A 23,375-nucleotide genomic window follows, 5' to 3' on the forward strand; every position below is an offset into this window, starting at 1 on the left:
ATGAAGGTTGAATAAAATGCAAGTTCCAAATATAACTTTGTAATATTTAAGTAATCATAAATACAAGTTATGTAGTGACTAAACTACAAATAAAATTATATAATACATAAGTTAAATCAGACTTTTCTTGATACAAAATACAAAGGTATATGAACAGAGGAAACGGTGGTTACTTACATAGAAAATTGAGCTAGTTTCCTGAATTTAATTTCTAATTTATTTACATCATGTATCGGTATTTGTAATTGGTCATGAATGAGGAGTGAAAATATTTTTTTATTTCATTTCACAAAGTAGTTTTTTTAGATAATTTATCCAAGAAGGCACTGTTAAAACCCAGGTTGTATTTATGAACATATAAAGTGGTATTCGGATAGAATTGTATCACAAAGTGGCAGTGACTGAATACACACAATAAACAAATTTATCGTCTAAAAAACAAATTCCCTTAAACGTACAAATACATACTTAACATATTACGTAAAAAACAGTCGTTCATATATCAATAATTTTTGGCAGTGAAATATGGTTTCATTCGTCTTTAAAAATAAAACTCATTGCGATATATCAATTGGCGCAGTCGCCTGTCAGTTGTTACGACTCTCGAAGGGAAGGACAATTTTCCGACGAAAATTGCTCTTCCCTTTGACGTCCCAACAGCTTCGAAAATAAAATAATATAATAAAAAGAAATATCTTATTTCTTTGACTTGTAAAATAAATATATTGTACAAATATATTTATTTTTGCATTCTATGTACACTTATAAATAACTGTTATGAGATCACGGTATTAAAATGTAACAAGTAGCCAATCTACAAAAATGAAAATCTTATGTACACACTTATCTACATTTTACATTATCACTCAATTTTACATACATTTAATACACAACTATCAAATATTAAGTTGTACATTCGTTACAAGTGGCAGTGGTAGCTGAGAATAGCACTTTCAAATTAAATTTGCTACATTAGTCGATATTGTTCTGCAGTAGCGCTAATGGTAGGATATAAACTGAAGTTATCATAAACTTCCATCAACTCCTCCATTTTGTACTCTTCTAAACATACGAAGCCTTCTAAATTCGGCGACTGTTTGCGTGCACATTCCATGCAATGAACGACATGCCGCTTTTCTTGTTCTCTAATAAATAATATATTGAACACTTCAATCTGCAACAAACACGAAATTGTATCCCACCGATGACACCATTTTCGTAGCGCACTCACCTCACATTGTCCACAATAGTGCGAAGCTTCATTTTTACCCCTTCCGTGGAATTTTACTTCAACACCTTTGTGTTTCACGAACTCGAGTATCATAGAGCATTGTCTTAGCGTTCTCATCAAGCAGTTTCTACAACAAGACGAAATTTGTAAAACGAAGCGAAGCGTGTTTGGATACGTACTTAATTAAATGAAACAACTTCGGATCTGAGACTTTGATATTCCGCGACAAGTTCCACGACAAATGCAACATAGGCACAATTGATTTAAAACTTTGTAATTTATTCCATTCGTAACGTTCTATTGCGAGTTGGTATTGACGTGCCGTCAGAGGGCCAACATTCCACGCGATGTTATTACACCAACCGACGGCTTGTACCCAATGAACACATCCAGCGTTGACCCAAACCAAGTCTCCCGGCCTCTGATTAAATCGATACACGGGAATATTAGCAGCGAAGAGATCGTCTAAAACGGGCCACCACGATCCGTGCAGGTAATTTATTTGGTTCTTTTCGCAAAGGGCGCAAATTGCGCCCCAGTAAGCATCAGGAACCGCAAACCACTCACAATCGCCGGGGCCTATGTTAATGTTAATCGAACAAAAGTTGTTGTTTTCTTGGTGACCAGGCGTCCTGCTGCCCGGAACCTACAATTGAAATTAGTCAAGGGTTTTCTAGGAATTTCGCCGTACCTTCATGTATAGCTGGACCGTATTCATCCCGAGTATCACGTGGCCTACGTGCGAAAGCATATTTCCGGCTGACACGACTCGCGCAAAAGCCGGTAGTTTCATGAGTTCTTGCAACTGCGCTTTCCATTTTTTCTCGTCGGATAGATCTACGTTTGTACCGAACCTGCAACGAAGTGTGAGATACGCGTGATTGGTTGAAAGGTGACTTACTTAAGCATCTTGGGTTGGTTGCAACCTTTCGTGTTGAGCGAGGGCGGAATATTGCAAAGTCGTCTTCTCTTCGGGAAGTTCGCCGAATCTTTGGAGTCCGAATCTGATAAACCGCTAGCGGCCTTATCCCGTTCTTCCTATACAGAAAAAGCGATTAAAACAGAATGCGCACACCCGTTTTAACATACTTTTAAACTTTCTTTGAAACTAGAAGCTTGGTACTGAGCGTATCTTGCTATGGTTGTATGCGACCTATGCGATATGCAAGCCCACACTTTTTTCCCTGATTGTGGGTCCCAGTTTTCGTCGGAAGGTTGCTGAATTTGCGTTCGAACTTCCACGCTATGATCTGGGTTAGCTTCCACCAGAGTTTTTGTCGAAAATAATCCTAAATCCAATTTTAAGGCAGAAGCTAACCCGCGTATTACAGCGATGGGGTGTTTGAGACAAAATTCTTGTAATTGTGGACTAAATGCGTGTTTTTTATTATCTAAGTAGACTGAAGGCGTAGGTGGCAGTAACTGTTGAGGATTTAATTTTATCGTAGGGGGGTCAGGAGGCGACGGCGGAGGTGCTCGATCTGATATTAAAGAATTACTAATTTCACCCTTAATACCCTCACCCCTAAAAACGGATAAACGAAAACAAATTCCAAAAAATCGACAACAAAATGAGACTTACTTGCAAAGTCTTAGGATCGTTTTGGCTTCCATTTCTATGGAATATTCGACTTCGGGGCGTTTATCCGAATGCATTGAGTCCACTTCCCACGGCGGCTCTGATTTGATGGTGAGTATGCTGTCTTGTTTAGGCGACTTAATTCGCTTTTTCGAGTCGACGTCTTGTTTTGAAACTCCCGAATCTATATTTGATGGTGAAAAAGGTCCCGAGGAAAGAGTAGATTCTAAAACGTCAAGATAACCGTCGATTTTAACGAAAAAGAACAATCAACGTACCGCTCTGATCCTGTTCTTCTTTGATATCGATGGCGTCCGACCCGAAATGCTTCAGCAAGTTTTCCGCCAACGTCGTAGTCAAATCCTTCTGTGACAAAAAATCCTTCAGTTCTTCTTCACTCACGTCCATATCCGTCGAGGGCTGTCCAGACAAAGGCATCGTAATATCTCGGGTACAGCTCGGTATTAAATTAGGCGACGGTTGTAGTAACTTATCGCCGTTCGGCGACGACATGTTCTTAGTTATGTTCAGAGGCGGTGTTACGTCTTGTGGTGACTGTCCTTGAAAATGACTATTTCCATTGTACGTCGGAGGTGTAGACCCCGGACGCGCGTGCGCCGCAACAGTCTGCCTCTGTCGTAACTGTTGTTGCTGTTGCATTAACCGGTGTTGGTGTTGCAGTTGTAATCTCATATTCTAAAAACAAACATAAGCAATGTCCGTGGTATTCGCTCGACTTACTCACTTCTTGAGCAGGAGTCAAATTGTTCACATTCTGTTGAAAATAATTCAACAGTTGCAACTGTTGGGGAGAAAGTGTAAACGAATGCTGCGGAGGCGTCGGTTTTTGTTCGGGTTCTGGTTTAAACTGTTTCACGGGGGCTCCACTCGGCGAAGGATACGGTGGTGGAGGTCCTTGCGGGGTGGACCCTTGATTAAAATTTTTCTGATATGACTGCGTATTACTTTTAGTTTGTTGGGAACCAGTTTGCTGCTGTTGTCTTGACGACATTTCTGCCGATATTGGAAGATTCCACGCTTCTTCTATTGAGAGCAGTTGTCTGCGCCTAAAATTTTGTTTGCTTTGTATAGACACCTATATTGTACACAGAACACCTCGTTAGTAAACTTGTTAAAATAATGATTTTATATACTTAGATAAAACACAAATACACATCACATCGTTTAGTAAACAGAGGTAGATTTTATTCACGCAGTTCGACTGCGAACGTCAAAATGGGCCAATCAACCGTTTTTGCCTACCATTTTTTAGGTTACATGCAAAAACGGGTCTGAACCCAGTGCATAAAAATCGTCAAACTTTTTTTAAAAGAGCGATGTCAAAAAAAAACAATAAATGCTTATGTTGTATTTAATATTATGATCTTTAATACATAACGCAGTCTTTTGAAACAACATGGACGATATAGTCTACAATTCGTTAGTAAACTTCATTTCCAGTAAAAAGTGGAACCTGTCTGCAACACACGATACACTGGGAAATCGTTAATTTTACAACGAAACTACGTTAGTTTTAATCAGATGAAAATGAGTCAATTTTGGCCAATTATTATTTATTAAAACCCAAATAAGAGTAGACACGTATTAGTAGTATTAGTCAAAAAAACAACATAAGCACTTATCACTTTTTATTTTTTCGAGAAATACTAACAATAAACAAATAAATACACATGGCACGGTAAAACAACGACTTACTGGCTTGTGGCGCTTGGCATTGGAGCGTTTGCTAAATTAGATTGAAGAAAGTTAATTCTTTGTAAAAGATGTGGGTTCATTCCCACAGAAGATAGATTTAAACGTGGTAGCTTCGACGAAAGAAATGAATCTTCTGAACTTCTATTAGATAGTCCTCTACTGGAATTCAGATAGCAAGCATAAGCATCTCGAGCCTGTCCACAACTTTCATACAATATTCCCAAATTGGCCCAAGCTGCTGAATGACATTTATCGAGTTGGACTGCGCAGATGTAGGCTTGCAGAGCATCCATAGGTTGACTCTGCTGTTGATATAGTACTCTAAAAATGTACACGCTCACTAATGCACCACGAAACGAGTGTTTCTGCTTACCCTATGGAGCACCAAGTGTCAGCATTGCCTTCAGACTTTTCAACCGAATTTCTGTAGGCAATAAAAGCATCGTGGACTTTTCCTATACTAGCATAACATCTACCAAGAAGATAAAGAGTCTGACCCGAAAACTGATCGGCGTCATGTGCTCTTTGGAGGCAGTGGATTGCTAAAGGAATCCTTTGATTTTTATCTCCGAGCGAATCATGGCAGTGATATAACCAACCTAGAACGACAACACTCCTTCTAGTAGTCTCTTGTGTGCACGTAATCTAAAACTATCGTTTTTACATTTCACGCTCAACTATATTCCGTTTCGTCGCAATAAGCAAGCTTTAGAATACATGCACACAATAAACCTCCCCAATCTCGATTTCTCCAACGAAATTCGAATATTCATTAGTCGTCACGTGTTTGCATTTGTGGTGCGCAAACCGTGATCACGCTTGTCGATAACCGCGCATCGCAAATCACGCATCACGTTGAGTGGGAGGAGTCGCAATAGCTCCGCCCACTCAGGGTCAACCAATAACCTTGAGTACAAAATTTCGTACGCGTTCGGGCACGCTTACATCTTGAATTTACTAAAACAAATGCATGTCCTGGGTTGCGTTGGCAGCGACTGTAGAATAAATTCGCTTTCGTATTGCAGTTATGTGCATTAATTGGTAAATTGTGAAAGCCCGTACTTATCAATGTAATCAATTAGGTAAATGAAATTCTTAATTGCTAGATATTTACCTAATTGTCGGAATATATCAGCACGAAGAGACTGCGTAATACTTTTATCACGTAGAAGTAGTTCATAGCGGTCTTTGGCTCCTTTAACCTTCCCTTGTACTTCAAACAAGTGGGCTATATGGAATTTTACTGAAACAAAGAAAAATCGACTTTATTTGAGGAATATGGTAAATCTAGACGAAAATTTAGATGTCGTTTACCACATCCATCGTACTAGTTTCCCTGAATTTTGCGGAAAGTCTTGAAACATTTTCTTCTGCAAATCCCCTACAATTTCTTTAATTACTACTTTTCGATGTAAAATAATCACTTAAAAATCTCTGAGTGCGATTCGTGTTAAAAATTTCAAGAAGTCATGGCCAATTACATAACCTTTAAAGGAGAGTCCATGCCACATTTAGTCCAATACAAAGCAACGAATAATGATCGTGATTCAATGTCATTTGCTATAAATGAAATTTCAATGTCGGAAAAAAAAAGGTAATGGAAACACCTACATGAGCATCACATGTTGATTTTATTACAAAATGATAGTGCAGAGGCGGTTTGATGTAAAATGAGCTTCAGTATGTTCAAAGTCAAAGAAATAAGTCACGCAAATACTAGTCTTCGATGCACGTAGTCAAAGTCCAAAATATTATTTTTGAATAAAGATTGATAAATATATCGATTTTCATATGTTTATATTTTTAAACTACGTCATCACATTGCGGCATGACATGAATAAATAAATTATAACACATGTTCCGTAATCTCTAAATCGATCGATGCTGGCGTTTTATAAAATTTTGAAATTGTAATATAACGTAATTTACAAAGGATCATGCTGGGTTTTAGGTTTAAACTAAGATTAACTGCGCCGATTTATGTCCAATTCGGTTTTACCGGATTACCACGAACGTCCTTTCTAATCAATACTATCAAAAGCACCACACAAAGGGTCCATTTTTAACTATTTACAGGACACGATTAAGAAAATGACCCAAGTGTAAAGAAATTATGTATTTTACCAAAAAGCTGTGAGAAACGTGACTGAATAAAAATAATTATTTGCATGTTACGCTAAAACTAATTAAAACAAACAACACGAAAATCAGGTGACATATGTAATCATAATAATAATGAAATACTACAGGAAAATAGTTGTTAAAACGCACAGGCGAAATATTTACGTTCAAAAGTACAAAAATGTTTAGCCATGAAGTTGGTAGTACATTTTCACGTCATCTTAATTATTAAACGTCAAAGCCAACTATCAAATAGTTTTTCGTGAATAAAATAACGTGTAATTTAGTGTCGAGTTTTACAAAAATGTATTTATATCACTGATCCCTGGTTCAAGGTCATCCACATTTTTGACGAATGATGGAAGTGCACTAAACCAACAGTTAGTTGTTAATCGCTACAATAATTTTCTAATTTGACTTAACGATTTAAATTTCCAATACGAGTTCATGTATGTGTTACATTCTCATTTTGTGACTAGCCGATGAATAATCGAACCAGATTCAGGAGTTGACGTGAAATTGAAATTCTCGTTCCGAACACAAAGAGCTACATTAATATAAAACGTTTAATAATTTTCGTATAAGTTATATTTGAACACGTGCACAAGTGATTGACAGATAAACTAAATAATTTTTGAACTGTATCGATTAATGTATAGTACAGCACAATCATAGTATACACTATACATCATAATAAACTGCCCCCACGTGACGTGTTATCTCTTTTGAACTAGTTACGACGTGACCCGTGTAAACCCAGATTAAATTAAATTAGAATGTACCCGACGTTAATTAGCAGCACTAGTGGCTTAAACAACTAAGAACGATGTTTCATCGATCGACAATTTTAATCGTTTCTGAGAAATGCAGTCGATACAGACTGACGTAACTGTTTCTTGGTCGCGCGAATTACAATTTACATACTTAAAAATAGAAATTGGAACGTAGTGTTTCTTGAATGGATATATGCGACCACGCTTTCCTAGAACGAACGTAGAATAAAAGAAGAAACCGAAACTTAAAAAAGAAACAACACGAGAAAAATAATTGTGTTACAAAGAATCATGTTCAGCGATTACTGAACTGACCTATACCAACAACAAACGTGTAGTCTTTGATTTGGCCTTGACACAGTTACTCGTTGCATACTTTTACGAAAGTCAAATAAAATATTCCGCAGAAGCATTAAATTTAGCCTTCACGGTCACAACACATAGTGTGATGCAAATCAGCCGACAAATAAAAACTTAATGAGGTAAATTATGCCGATAAACATAGTTTGAAGGGTGCGTCTTGAAAATTATATTCAGTACAAGGCACAAGGTGCAATTTGCATATTATACCGTACATTATACTACGCTCGTACTGAGACTATTACAACAAAAAAAAGTAACCGGAATGACGTTATTGCCCACACGCTTTTATTTGCATTTATACAATTTCTACTATTGCTTTTTAGCAAAAAAAGCTTGTAATACGTGCTTTAAATTTAAACATTCGGCCGAATTCGCCCCGCTTCGACTCGAAGTGCCTACGAGCCTGCCGGCACGTTCGCACAGAGATGCCGAGATCGATACTCAGGGCCCAACTCATTCATAATTTATTTTCGAATTTAAAATGTACACAAAGTACAGGGCATTCCGTTTTCCAAGGTCAAAAATGTCAAACGGTTCAAACGATAATCGACCCTACTACACAAACACGAGATTTGGCCTTGTCAAATCACAAGCCACTAGATATACGTCATATAATTAATCGAGGTGTGTAATGCGATGATGAACGGACCTGTCTCGTTGGCGGTTGACGACCCATGTGATCGATACAACTCGTGATAACGAGTCTTCGTAAAATTTACATCACGTCATCAGATGCGCTTTTTAAAACGGTATTCTCGTACACTATTACAATGTTACGAAAGTTTCATTACTTTCTTTGCGGGTTTATGATTATGATTGGAAAACGCTTATAACGATCAAACCGATTGTCTAGACAGGGCAATTACGTTTCGATTTCGCTCCACATAAAAAAAATATATTTGAATGTCTCACGGTGGCGCATGCGCGCTTTAAAAAATGTAGCTGGCTATTTTTACGTGCTGTATGTATAAGTAAATGTAATTGGCTATTTATACACACAATACGCAAAGTAAGGTTCGTCGTTTAGTTATGTAGGTCACTTTATCTGAGCTACGATTCTTACAAAATGGTATTTCAAACAGAAAACGCGTTAGTTGTAAAGTTACTTCCATAGTTCAATTTAAATCCAGTTTTTACACGTAATGAATACATTTTTTATCGTATTGATTAAACTCGTCGATACTTTAAAGTCTTTAATACTTAATAAAGAGGAATCGCCACGACAGTCGCCCGCGTCTATCTTTAGGTAATTGTCATCCGAGACAGACCTACTTATCGTTTGCTCGTTTTATTTATTATACAACAAAACAAAACTATCCAGGATAGTACGATAGTTATTTTAAGGCTTGACATCTGGCGATAAGAGAAGTTCAGAGGTAATTAGGTCGTGCTTGATTTTTTTCAGGCTTAAAGTGCAACTAAACTAAGAAAAATGGCGGTGGTTTACGTAAGCAACGATTAAAAACTTACTGATGCTTTTCGGAGTAGTACAGGGACTGTTGTCGACTAGAGCTAGTTGTAAATGTTTTAAGGCAGACTCGTACTCTTGAGTTGCTTTGAACATCAACCCAAGACGTAAGTGGACTTCGTTAGCTCTCTGGAAACTTGGAGAAACGTACAGTAATTGTTGAAAAGCTTTCACGGCCCTGTAAAAAAACACCACGTTATACAATATGATCTTTGACTTAATTATACAGATATACGAAGAAAAAAGGTTAATGATGATCTATAAATACTAGATGTTTGCGTTGTCGTAAGTCTGTGTTTTATCTACTACAATTATTATTTTCTTAATACTGTACGAGTACGAGAAGATTAATTGAGATTTTTAATATAATCCTTTGTATGTAAACGCGTAGCTAAATATTGTCTGATATTGCGGCATTGATAAGTCAGAAATGTGACGTAGATGGATGTTATGTAAGCCTCTCCTAAAATACGTCTACTTAGATAAGACACGTGACCTTGAAAAGAATCCACAACTGTAGCGCTATTTTTACGAGATTGTACTCTCCTAACGGACTTAAATAAGAACGACAAACATTGATTTGTATTGTATTTTTACTTACTATTCAGTAAGTGAACATAAATATACACACACGACAGCCGAAGAACTTTTTGAATAAACATCTGTATATACCAGCTTTTAAAGCCTTATCTAATATCTCCCTTCCATTAAGTGTCCTAATTTTAACAACTGAATGGATGTTGTATATTGTTAAGACGTAAGGAACATAAAAAGAAATGACGTGAAAACAGAACAGAACACTTATACTACAGGTTGTATATACGCATATCGTATTCTGTGTTTAGTTTCACATATTCGTATTCAAATAACGATCGAAAAAGGTAAATAAGACTTGTGGAAGTGTTTAGTAGCCACACTTTTGAAACACCGTGTATATTAAATTCTTTCGTCCGAAAATAAAGCTGTCGACCCGATTGTTTCATTCCAAACAATTGCGAAGTTGAAGGTCGAAATTAACACCTTAAAAGTGCAACTCAGGGTCAGGCGACGGAGGACGATGAACTCGAACAGGATAACTCCGATGATAAGATTACGGAAATAAAGAATTAAACGGAACGATACGCATTTGCAACATTGAAAAAGGAAAGTCCGACTGGACTTTCAAAATCTGCAACACTCCGCAAGTACTATTACTATCATTCACACAACTGGAGCAATAGTAGGCGTAGTGAGAAATTAGCGCAATAATGTTAACCATGCGACACATCTCATTCCTAACACTGCGATGATGTTTGCGATATTTGTCGGACGGATAATTTTATATATTACGTATTCACCCCTTTCATACGAAGTCGTCATGCACATCTGACCGTGTAATTCCTGACTTCGTTGACAAAAATTCGTACACTTTCAATGACCCTCAAGTCACGCACCACGCACGAACTTCCTTACACCTAAAAACCACATGTTCAAATGCCACGTATAAACAAAGCCTTATGAAATTCGACTCTTTAAACGACGCGTGTAAATGCTTTTAAAAAAGACATAAAAACCCACCAATACAATAGTATTATGAATTCATGTTTATTGTTTATAAAAATTAAATCCGAGCTATTACAGCTTTATATCGTGTACTCGGCGTATTTGTATTGTCGGCCTTTCAAAGCGAGGTCATTTACTAATCCATCTGTTACAATAATCATCGTTATCAAACTCTTGCCAAGCTAATGAGTGCGTTTCCAACGACTTGCAAAACATTAATAACTACTACGGAACCCGCATGGGGCAAATTATGTGGCGTGAGCGAAGCTCGTGACCACGTTATTCAGTCCACTGAATTACTACTTCACGTAATTATCGTTATTAACGTCAACCAAAAAAACAAACGCAAATATTGAACTAGGTCGTTTTTACCTTAAAACTGTTCAGTCAGTTTTACTTTATTTTGATGATTATTCTCAGTGACACGCTGTGACCTTGAAATGTCATATAGGTATTCTACATTCATTCTAAATATGATACCAAAGTTTAAACAAATTTTAAAAAATTGGTCGAAAGTTGTTTACACAGAAATTCCCTTGCTCCTGACGTACAATGAAACATTTTCGAGTTGAGTTTTTCTTTACACATTTTGTAATGACGTCAACATTTTTGCAAAGATTTTTTGGGGTGGCGTCATCAATTTTTAGGGGGGATGAGCAAATACATTTTGAATATTTTCATCAAAAATTTACCATGCCTATTGTAACTTTAAAACATCTCCAAGATTTCAAAGCATTCGGTTTTGCACATTCAAAATATTGCAAAATGTTTTATAATTTTGATTGTTTTTGCAAAAATCTAGACATTTCGGGTAAAAACTCAATACGGAGTCGTAAACTACACGTGTACTATGTGCAATTTTGAAGTGACGTCATCACATTATTAGTGGGGACCATTAGGCAAATTTTGGTTAGCGTTTTACCATCTACATGATATTCCTAACATAAATACAGAATTTGACAACAATCGACCCAGAGATTACAATACTTCCTTTGGTTACGCTGTTACTTGCTTTATTTCAACCAAGTGTTTGAGAAACCCAGTTCGAACGTAACACGGTCGTTTAATAACACTAGTTTACAATTTTAAACTTTTTTTCGTATCCAAAAATAAAAAAAATATTTTCTACTTCTAAATTACTTACTGATAACAAATCCAAAAACGGATAATCCCTATCACGTCAGGTTTTTTCATAAATCCAAAATAATGAACTTTGCTTTTACCTTCTTGTTAGTGTTAAACTGATTCATGTTAATGCACCATGTCGTATAAAAAATGTCTTCGAGATCGTGCAAAGTAAGTGGAAATCAGTTTTCTTACGTTTGTGGTAAAATTATAGTACCTAAAGCTGGAAGACCTGTTCAAATATGTTTAAAAAGAAGGTATCAAGGTTTTTGGAACGAAAATGTGTTACTGTCGGTCTATTGTAAGAGAAACTGACAGTACTGCCAATAAAAGAAAGTGTTAATTATTTTTAATTTTGAGCCACAATGTTTATAATATATACTGGGTTTTGCTTTTATTTGATACAACCCCTGTAACTTCTTTATTCTTAAAGATAAACCTATACTTCTTGGAGCAAATTTGTATCATTTAAAAAGATCTTTCTGAGGCCAACCCCACATTTTTATTATCACTTCCCGTAGAAAAATCAAAAGCAACCAATTACTCTAAAATCAATACTTGAAAAATTTTAAATAAAACATTGATGACAATCTAGCTTGAAAAATTGACTCATGTTATTTATTTACGCAAATGATCTTTTAAAATGATACAAATTTGCTCAAAGAACTATATGTTCATATATATTTAAAAATAAAAAAATTACAAGAGTTGTATAAAAGAAAAGAAATACGGGGTATGTTTATATAAATATCTCAAAAACCTGACGCGATGAATTTTTTCTGCTTTCAGATTTGAATTTCCCAAACCCAAATCTTTTAGGTTCAACTATTTTTGTCTTTGGATATAAAACCTTGTAAACTAGTGTAATTAATGTACCTATTTTATCAATGAATAAATATTTTCTTTTTTGAACTTTGGTGTCATATTTAAAATGCACTTTCAAAACTCGATCCTCCTCCAATTTTGACACTTCAAGGTCAACACCATTTTGTTACTCATCGCGTTTTAATTTCACAGCTGTACCTGCAGCCGTCCCGAAGTCATATAAGGGAACTAAGGCAACTTTCTTTTTCTAAAACACATTGGCGTATTAACAAAGAAATCCGTATGGTATTCCAAAAATATCTGTTTAACTCTTGTGTATTACCGTTACGTTACAAAATTTTGACCTCGAACGACCTTTTCAGCATAGTGCCTTTTTGTGGGTTGGTATGGTGCTATTTACGTCAGAAATGTCAATACTTCGCAGGTGTTCGACAGCGTGATCGCGGTTTGATTTTCGTATAATTGATGAAATAAGCGGAGGGTTTTTTATTTTTAGACCGAAATGTCATTCAAAAGTGACTACGTGACTGACCAGAGATGGTCACTTTTGTTCTGGTTAAAAGTGACCGTCAACACCACCACTTCCGAAAATAAAGCAACAAAAACTCAAAGATTTATTTTCAAGAAAGTGATTCTCGTTCTTTTGTACCAGTCCTCTATTTTATAGATTTACGACCTTCTAGTCCTAAGAAAAATCTCTTATCTTCAGTGATGTGACGACAAGGTAATTTTCAACAGGAAAACGGAATAGGCGATGTCCTGACAACAATAGCCTGGGTAATTTTACTTTACAATGTTGACAATGACCAGGTAAACATCCCACGAGCAGACGGCCTCTGATTCAGGTTCCATAAATTTTGACTAATACTTTTATTGCATGCCCACCTCTTCCAACAACTGTTGGTCGCGTATTCAGTTATTCTCCCACCCAGATCGGTCCATAAATATGAATCGTCTTTTAAAAATAACAAAATAGCCACAGTCCCTGCAAGTTAAAACTGCTAACATCGGCTTGCTTTACTTTTAAAATTGACTGTGTTATGCAGAGGTTTCGTAAATGGTTCTAATCCAGTGGACACTGATTTGTTTAAAGTTCAAATGTCATAATTATTCCGACAGGTTAATAAATTTTTTGTAATTTTCAGAAAACGAACTCGGGAGGATGCGTTTGGCGCGCGTCACGCGAGTTGTTTACTACGGCCTACGCACGGCGCGTTAGAAAAGCGTGGAACCTGCGGGCGGCAGAGCCGAAATCGTGAAAGCCCTACGCACCGACCTGGGCGACGTCTCGCAAGGTAGAAATCGAAAAACGTTCAAATACGTAAGTTGTTATTAGATAACATCAACATGTGCGGAAGCAGATGGACGAAAGCCAGCTGTTGAACAGCTGCGCAGGTGATCGTCTTCACAAACAATGCACGGACCTGCCCAAGGTGTACTGTCCAACAAAGACTAGAGCCAATATATTTTATGCAACTGCGAGGACTAGCTACGAGCTATGACTAATTGACCACTCGAATAGAGATGCTTTGATCGTACCCACAGCGAGATCGTACGGTCGGTTGGAAATGTTTGGACAGGTAGAATTCTCGGTCATTGACGCGATGAATCAAGGTTACAGACGGACGATGCATTTTGGTCCGACCAGGACCACGCAAAAAAGTTGCTTTACATAAAGCATAGAAAGACCTTCGTATGCCCGACCTGCCGCAAACAAGTGAAAAAAAAAGAGCAAACAAAAACAAAGAAACGCTCGTTGCACTTGCGGAAAATGAGGTCAGATGCATTAACTTAAAACAATAGAAGTGATTTGTCAAAGTAAACGGAATGCATAACGTGAAGTCTATAAGCTCAACAGCCGAGGTACAACTAAATCGATACCGGCCATAGCGAGTCTAATTCGATGCCTGGGTTATTCACCCAGACTCCGTCTCTCCCACTGATACTATTTAATAAACGATTCCCTGTAGATGGCCACTACGTTTAAATCTCACAGCGCTATCGAACCACCCCCCCTTCCTCCTACCCGATCTCCCCCTATCTATAGTATTGTAAATACTTTTTCCTAAAGGGGTGGCTACATAAAGGGTTAGTACCCAATAAAAAAAACATCTGTCTGAGAACAGCATCGATTTTAGCTTTTCGCACAGTGTGGTGTATAAAGTAACTGTGTCGGTCAACCTCCTGATATCAACACAGGTATTTAAAATAACATGACGTCACTATATTGCGGAAGCACAACGCTGGGAATGACGTGAGATATGTCATAAGCAACATGGCGGATGTTTTCACTATCCAAACATCCGGACATTACACTATTTTGAATAAATGATTGTCAAAATCCAAAACAAATGACACCTATCCCGACCGCAGCACAACTTCAGCCCTAACTCACCATTCTGAAAAGATCCCCTCGAAGGTAGGTCCCCGTCAAATTAATTCTCCAAAAGCGTGTAAATGAAAAAAAAAATCACAGGACACAAATATCATCAGCACTTAACCGCACAACAATTTTAAAATTCACTGTTAAAATGATATAAAAGAAACTAAAAAAAAATTACGCACGCCGTACCACACTGCACTTCCCTACCAACCTTCGAGCCTACTGCTAAAACTAAACCGAACGGAATTACCCTAAAACGCACGGTTGATTCAGGGACGGACCGAAGGAAATGCCTACGAGGGGACCTACACATTAATATCTGTTTCTTCCTAACATCCGAGGACCTAGGAGCCATAGTAGCTTACACTCGGTGCCTCTAAACATACGACGACTCGTTCGGTACAGTTCGGTTTTCACATCGCGCAAGACAACGATTCAGCGGAGGGACAGGGACTGCCGATATCCACCACACAGGCAATATCCTTTGTTCGACTGCACATGCACAAATGTTACGCAATTAATGTAGCTCGAGTAACATAGCGGTATCTCCGTTGTCTTTACAGGTCTATCAACTTGCTACATGCTACCTACGAATTGTATAGTGTGGTGTGTAATTTAATGCCGACGCGCGCCGCACGGGAACCTGGACCTAATTACATCGTGTCAAAAAAGTTTGTGACTCCGGTTGTTAATGCCAAGATCAAAATAGTTACATGTACTTGAACGCTAGGCCCTCACGCGGATTTAATTTTATAAGACAACAATTATAGAAAAACACGGTGGGTACGTAATACACCTATTATAAAACTGTCATGCAATCAAATCCTACGGCATGGGAAATTACAAATTACTTACTTGATTAATTGTAGTTTTCTAGAATCGTGACTGCTTTTCTACACACCCTAAATCAGAGCCAATAAAATCGGGATCCTAGCAGGTAAACAAATTTACTACTAGGGTACCTGCCAGAAGGTAGGAATTCGCGTCTAGCCTTTTCAACTTTTCGTTCAATTCAGTTCAATAATAGAAACGACGAAAATAAATCTATGCCGTAATATATTCACAAAATTCGACTTGTAGTTTCAATAACGGGCTAATGTGGATATTAATCCATACGCAGGGTATGCTCCGAACTGGTTTCATTACACGCAATTCGGCCCGTCACGATGTTCCGATAAAATCGGATATGAGAATTACGTGTATTTTAATGGGAAAGCGCACCGGATTGGATCACGTGTGCACTTCCCCGCTCGAATGCGCTAATTCCAACATCCGCATTTATTGAAACGTTTAACGCCACTCGTGAAGCTGCATCACAAGATACAAGTTACGCACGAGAACTTCCCTCGCCTCTGAAGTACGCTCTTTAAGAATTTTATTTTTTGTGATGGTCTAAAAAATGTAAACAGTAAGGGTGACAGTTTAAGCGCTTCGAAAGTGCAACCAAGTCAAGGACGCCGACCTGTACGCTATTTAGGTAATGATTCTCGTGCCGCTGACTAGTACACAGTTTGCGAAAAAAATCAAGGTGGGGTCATAAACCACAAGTATAGGAGACACGCAGACCAGATTTAAAATTTATTAGCAACGTTAATTACTGATCTAATGTAATTATTGACTGCACTAACAAAAAAAATAAATGGTAAGTGCTGATTGTATACTTAAGTTTAATTTTTTATTAAAAAAAGCAAACGACATTTTATTATTATAAACGGTGGGACATATATTTAAAATTATCGCTTACAAGCACGTGGCATTTCATTGACGTATATGACAATATAAGTTCTAGGTTATGCTAAAATAAATAGTTATTTCTATCAATGCCATTTAAAAGTGGCTTGTGTGCAGTGTCGGCTCGTCGTAAAAATCTTCGTTTTTAAGTTAAACTCGATTTTTGGACCTAGAATCTCACGACTATTAATTGTCCAATAAACCTTTTTAGCGTCAATTGGTAAATGTTTACAACGTCTTTAATAAATTACACAACCCCTTCTTGTGTCCATAAATAATAGCTAAAACACATGATAAAACCTTGAATGGATTATCATAACTAAAATAATCTAATGTCCCTCGTCGACTTTCTACGTTTATTTGGTAACGACTGATATTCATCAGACTGTCACCATATTACTATAACTTTCGACAAGTAATTATACAAATTACAGCACTTAAGTCGTTTTGAATGAATGTCGAATGGTATGACAGAATTATAATAACACTCATTAATGTGTATTGAACCGGATAAAACAGCAATTTTTATCAAAGACGTCACCCCCTCTACGTCAAACCCCGATTTATTGATATTGAGCTATTACAACCTAGATGGCCCTACATACGCTGTCACATAGGGTTGCTGAACATTGAAAGGGATTGTGAAACCACGTGTTAGACAAAGTAAGAATTAAAGCGCGGTAATTTCCTATCAATCTGTTGCCACATGGTGGTGACAGTCAAAAATGTGAAACATTTTTCACAAGGGACACGTGTGGCCTTCACCGGATTTCAATAACGAAACGAAATTGAAACAAGTAGCAGACGTGAAAAAAATCTATAGTTATTAACGCAAAACTTCCTGCGGTTCTGACGCATGACCTACATCCGTTACGTGATTTCAGACATGGGAATCACACGAAATCGCCCCACGCGGATTTCGGGGATATGTGACTCAATACGACAAACTGCAACCTTGGATTTCTGAAATTTACGTTATTATTAATTTTTCGAAAGAAATGAACATGCAAAAGCAATCGGATGGAAGCAAACGGGAACCCCGCATATCCGTATTCTACGAACCGTGAATCACACATACGTATATACCCGAATGCATTGGAAGTAAAAATAAAGCTGTTTTCATGTCCGGGTGAACTATGACTTTTCCTGTAAGTTGGTGTGTAATTAAGTCTGTATCCATAAATCGAAAATTGCGCTATGCTTAAGATAAATCACTCTGTTCCTACAAGTCGACTCATTGTCTGTTTCTCTTTAATTCGTGGTGAATAATGCGAATTTAATGCTAATCTTCTACTAATGCAGCGGCGTGGCTGAAATCCGCAGGCCGCGGGCGAAAATCAATACTCATGGAAGCTCTTTTTTGCAGCCAGTGATCAGAATGTGCAAATTCATTCAGAGGAACTAGTCTCTTTTTTACTCATTTATGATATCAACATTAAAAATATCCACGCGTTTAATCATCACTGTGTATTTAAGTGAGAGGGAGATAATAATCTAAATATGTTGCAGTGTTTACTTACTACAACTAACCTGGATTGGTTTCGGAAAGTTTACATACAGTTGTTAAACAAACGTGACGTCATCGTTTGTGGGTACAAATTCAACTCAATTGGTTGATATAATAAACTGAATATTTGTACAAAAAATTCTATTTCTCGTTAGGTATTTGGTGCACGTGTACCCAATTATAGCGGGAAGGTCGTGATGGATTTTCAGCTTAAATAAATCGAATCTATGCGTCAATAGGTTTTTATAAAGGCTGTTCTAAAAACTGACTATTCGTAGAAATACCAGAACATAACCCAACAGTAATCTAATTCCAATTTATAACAAGAAAAAACATATATCTGAATTTTTCAGGGTAACTCCCGACGTGTATCGAAGAGTCGAACGACCTCTGACGGCATATAATATAAATTTATCAAGATACCTTGTTTGTGTTTATAAAATTTTAAGAAATTAATATCTGCTAAACACAAACATGGTGCTATTATACAATCATCATGTAATAAAGATATAGTGCAGACACCCCTAGTGTGGCTTTGGTTTACAACATTGAATGTCCCTCTTTTATAAATTTCCAACAGATGGCCTTCCCCGATTTTTTTCAAAATAAGTATTTAAATGATTCTCATTAACATTGGTCATGTTATTTAGCTGTCAAGTCACGCGCCATCTTTCGGAATATTTACGAAGGACGCACACGATTGTCAAAATCAGGCAAACCAAAGCTTTCATTCATAAATACGTCAATTGTCCCCACCTCTTATACCACGTCACACTTCCTTACGGTTGTTTCAAAATAAATGCATACATTATTCTAAACAATACGAAAAATTTAGGGATTTGCTATGATTTTAAGGTTATATCTATCAGCTTATTAAATAATTTTGTGGCGTCATCAATTTTCTGGAGGGGGGGGGGGGGGGTGAGCAAATACATTTTGATCCAAAAATTTACCATGCCTATGATAACTTTAAAACATCTCCAAGATTTCAAGATGGTTTTGTAGTTCCTGATTAAATCAATAAAATAAATTTATACATTCATTAATTTCTTTGGGTCACCTGTATATGCAAATCCAAAAAATATGAATGGAATGATAAGTCACAAGTACAGACTTATCATATTTTGGACATTTTAGATATGATTTATTCAGCAAAATTCTGGGGTGGCGTCATCAATTTTTAGGGGGGATGAGCAAATACATTTTGAATATTTTGATTAAAAATTTGCCGTGCCTATGATAACTTTAACATCTCCAAGATTTCAAAGCATTCGGTATTGCACATTCGAAATTAAATTGCTAAATGTTGTTTCATAGTTTTGATTTTTTTTCCAAAAATCTGGACATTTCGGGTAAAAATTCAATACGGAGTCGTAAACTACATGTGTAGGACAATAAAAAGTACAAAATTTGACAACAATCGGCCCAGTACTTTCGGAGATTATGTCTAATAAAAATCCGGGACACAAACAAAAAACAGAAGAGGTCAAAAATGATTTTGTTGAAGTCCGTCACCGCTCATGACTCAGCAATTCCACTAAAGTTGTAGTAGTTACTCTAGTTACGTTTACTTTTATTATCTTGTATTGTGAATAGGATACACTCTATGAAATCTATACACCTTTCCAAGTCTTATGTTTTATGTGGTAATAACGAGGTGATACTTTTTTGTTAGAATATTGCTTTGACCACTTCGATAACCTCAAAATGACACACAATTCAATATACGCCATTAACCATAATTAAGATTAATGTTGATCACATAATTATCCTCATTCATAGGTCACAAAGGTGATCCGTACAATTTAAATAATCATACTACTTTCACATTGAGACCTAGCATATAATTTCTATTATACGCATCTTGAGTCTGTCTTTAGATTTTAATTTTACTGAAACTCGACACTCAATCACCCAAAGCTACTTTTAAAATCTGGACATTTCCAACAATATCAAAATCAGACGACAAAAGAACAAAAAACCAATCGATTTTAATTGTAGAACACTCAAGTATCAAAAATTGTCATCTGCCATATGTAAAACCGACTGCAGATTTCAAGGTCATCAGTGAATTTCGTTTTTACGCTGCCGAACTGGACCAAGGTGTATACGTCGGCAACCGCAAATACGTAATTTTTAGGAAGCGTGCGTCAATTTACTTTTTTCTCACGGAGAAACACCAGACATACAATATATACCAGTGGTGTCGCTAAGGTTTGTTTTTCGGTGTATATGGATTGCAGAGTCATAACAAGTTGCAAATATTTAATTTTACACTCTTGACAATCATAAATGTTGTAACAGACTTGCGTTTTTAAAGAAATTGTTCTTTTTGTCCCGGCTTTTGCAGGCGTGTTGAATTTGTTTTGACAGAAATTTGACAGATGTCATTCTTATTGGAATCAACATAATCCAACAAATGATGATTTTGTAATACTTTGGATGCGCTTTTTTTCGGTACCGTCGACACGGCTTCCAAATGCGAGATTTATTAGGAAGACAAACCCATGCAAAATTAACATAACCAATAAAAAAGAACTTCAAGGTCGGTTGCCTATTGGACATTTGCAACTTGTCATGGACGCATTATATAATAAACAACCAGATTTTATCCCTCACGCGGAAAATACTTACCACTGAAAAGCATTAAAATGGAAATAAACTAATCCCAGTCCATACAAAAATGTTGGATCCATCCAATGATTTTCAGCTTGTATTTTATAAAACATCTGATATGCTGACAAGGCTAGAAAAGAAATCATTTAATTTACGAAAATGGTGTCCCTAAAAAATGTACCTTTCCTGTATTCTTCTAATAACAAGTGAAAATGTCCCAACTTAACCCAAGTTTTTGGATCTATGCTAATTTTCTTCGAATTTTGTTGAAAATTATTAGGTTCATTTTCATCTTGCACTTTTTGTTGTCGCCTTGCTTGGACAACCATAAGTTGCAAGTACTTGACAGCCTTAAACAGAAATTTTGTGTAAAACAATGATTTGAAAATAAGTCAGGTGTCTTCTACCTTAAGCACCAATTCCCGTTTTTTCTCATTCTCTGGCAAGTGCAAAAGCAAATAACCATACTGGCGGCTGTTGACCAAATTCAAATTTCAACATTAAACATTATAACACAATTTGTTTAAATTAAAATACCTATCCAATTCCGAAAGGATGTGAAGCTCTTGAGCTGTCATACTAATGTCATCTAAATCTTCGGTGCAAGAATTACTCTTATTCATTGTATTCCGATGTTCGAGTTGCACGAAGAACACACGATATTCTGTTAGTCCGACAATTCAGTAAATAACCCGATTTACTTGAATAATGAAAAATACACAACTTCCATTACAGTCGCAGGGATACCGACAAACAACCACAGAATGTGTTTAGACTAGAAGGTTCCTTCGTGGCAAAATATTAGTCCCGATTAGTGGCGTCCCCTGACGGCTTGATCAATATTTGTGGAACTACACCTATTTTACTTTCATTGGGTGACATCTGTAAATTTAAACTTGTATTATCGTAGCAAATTATTACAAAAATTCACAAAAAATTCCCCTGGTTTGGAACCAAATTTTTATGCAGAGAGTTAAATGGTTGCCACGTGGTCGTGACGTGCACGTTATTCCTGTCGTTGTATCACTGGGTCAACCAACGGGTTCAACAGTGTTTTATTTAAAAATTAGGGTTCGGTTAGTGTAGTAGAATTAAAAAAAATGTAAATCAGTATTTACGTATCCGAATTTTTGTGCTATCAAGGCAAGTGATGCAAAATTTCATAAAAAAAATGTATATAGTGGTTATTCAATGAGTAACAAAATGTAGAAACAAATGTTGTGTTTGATTTAAAATTATCAATTAATAAAATTAATTACTGAATATGATTTTATTGATTAAATTTTATATTTCATTAATATTATTTATCTAATTTTGTGCATAAACTACAAACTAAATCCAACATAAAACCATTTTAAATTTCACGGTCTGTCAAACGGTGTTAATAATTTTTGTTATTGTTAAGGTTTGCTCCACGATATTTATTTCTAGTTACTATGAATTTTACTAAAGACAAAAGTACAACAAAAAAAGATTTCACTGCTTAAAATAGCATTCTAAATCATTAATCAATATATTTAGAATATCAAATTTAATTTATCCACAAACATAAAACAAATCTAGACAAAGCAAGTCCTTTAAAACTGAAACAAAATTTTAGTCCTAAAAACACTAAAGTTTTAAATCTGTTTGTATTGTTCTCATTCAAAGCGCTTAAATGAAAACGAATTCATAAAATCAATCTCGCTCAACATAAGTTGCGTTCTTTAGTTGGAGTGAAAGTGCGATTACATAGACCGATAAATAAACACAGAAAGTGATACTTTCTTTGTTAAATGCTGCTCTAACTTCGCTGTTGTTATTATTATCTGTCATAATGTTTATGAATGCAATGTAGAGTCAGAAAAAAAGTCACAAAATTTTGAAAAATCGGAAACCGTAAGTTTATTTATTCTCGTCTGTCTAACCGTATAAATAAATCAATTTCCCAATACAATCGAAGCAACGAGTCAATGCGTACCCGTCATTAATGACGCCGTTTCTTTGCCAATCATCATCTTCTTTTTCGCATTTTGGTGAAATTTTTCATTACTGTTTTAGTTTACAGAACTCTGAACACTGTCCGAGAAACATATTGACTTTATTTTAATGGAAAAAAGATACAGTGGAATCAGATTTTGTCGAAAAGATCAGTTTGTACTTTGTAGAGTAATTGACAATTTCGGCAAAGAAAAAAGAACTTGCAGTTTGTTTTTGATCAAATACATGTATTTCTAGTAATACTTACGATAGTACGTATTTATATCTATATATTTATGATTTAAAGAAATAAACGTTAAAATGTGGTTCAAAGTTTTACAACTAATTGACATATTAATTAAATTAGCAGAAAATCAAGTGAAGCGGCACATTATTAATAAACGATTTCATAGTATATTACAAAAATTGATTTTTT

The 23,375-nt window shown here is 36.2% G+C and overlaps 1 protein-coding gene across 4 annotated transcripts; it reads right to left on the reverse strand.

Annotated features, from left to right (window-relative positions):
- Positions 1–23: 23 nt before the first annotated feature.
- Utx (Utx histone demethylase) lies at positions 24–21,761 on the reverse strand. 4 transcript variants are annotated; one of them, XM_064072085.1, is made up of 17 exons: positions 21,518–21,761; positions 21,388–21,454; positions 21,162–21,330; positions 20,999–21,110; positions 9,254–9,429; positions 5,641–5,769; positions 4,900–5,125; positions 4,527–4,847; positions 3,556–3,877; positions 3,089–3,506; positions 2,814–3,036; positions 2,321–2,756; positions 2,133–2,269; positions 1,923–2,085; positions 1,411–1,877; positions 1,232–1,358; positions 24–1,174 (listed from the first exon to the last, which is right to left on the reverse strand). In XM_064072085.1, exons 1-17 carry the CDS (start codon positions 21,601–21,603, stop codon positions 968–970), a joined length of 3,786 nt encoding a protein of 1,261 aa, XP_063928155.1. In that variant the 5' UTR covers positions 21,604–21,761; the 3' UTR covers positions 24–967. The 4 variants fall into 4 exon arrangements, with proteins under 4 accessions (XP_063928155.1, XP_063928156.1, XP_063928158.1 ...); XM_064072086.1 differs by having other exon boundaries at positions 2,814–2,994; positions 21,518–21,760; XM_064072088.1 differs by lacking the exons at positions 20,999–21,110; positions 21,162–21,330; positions 21,388–21,454; positions 21,518–21,761 and adding an exon at positions 15,982–16,253.
- Between the last annotated feature and the right edge of the window lie 1,614 nt (positions 21,762–23,375).

This window comes from Zophobas morio, unplaced genomic scaffold (assembly GCF_036711695.1).
Source record: "Zophobas morio isolate AGI-343-1 ecotype UQ-CSIRO unplaced genomic scaffold, CSIRO_AGI_Zmor_V1 ptg000044l, whole genome shotgun sequence".
Lineage (NCBI taxonomy): Eukaryota > Metazoa > Arthropoda > Insecta > Coleoptera > Tenebrionidae > Zophobas > Zophobas morio.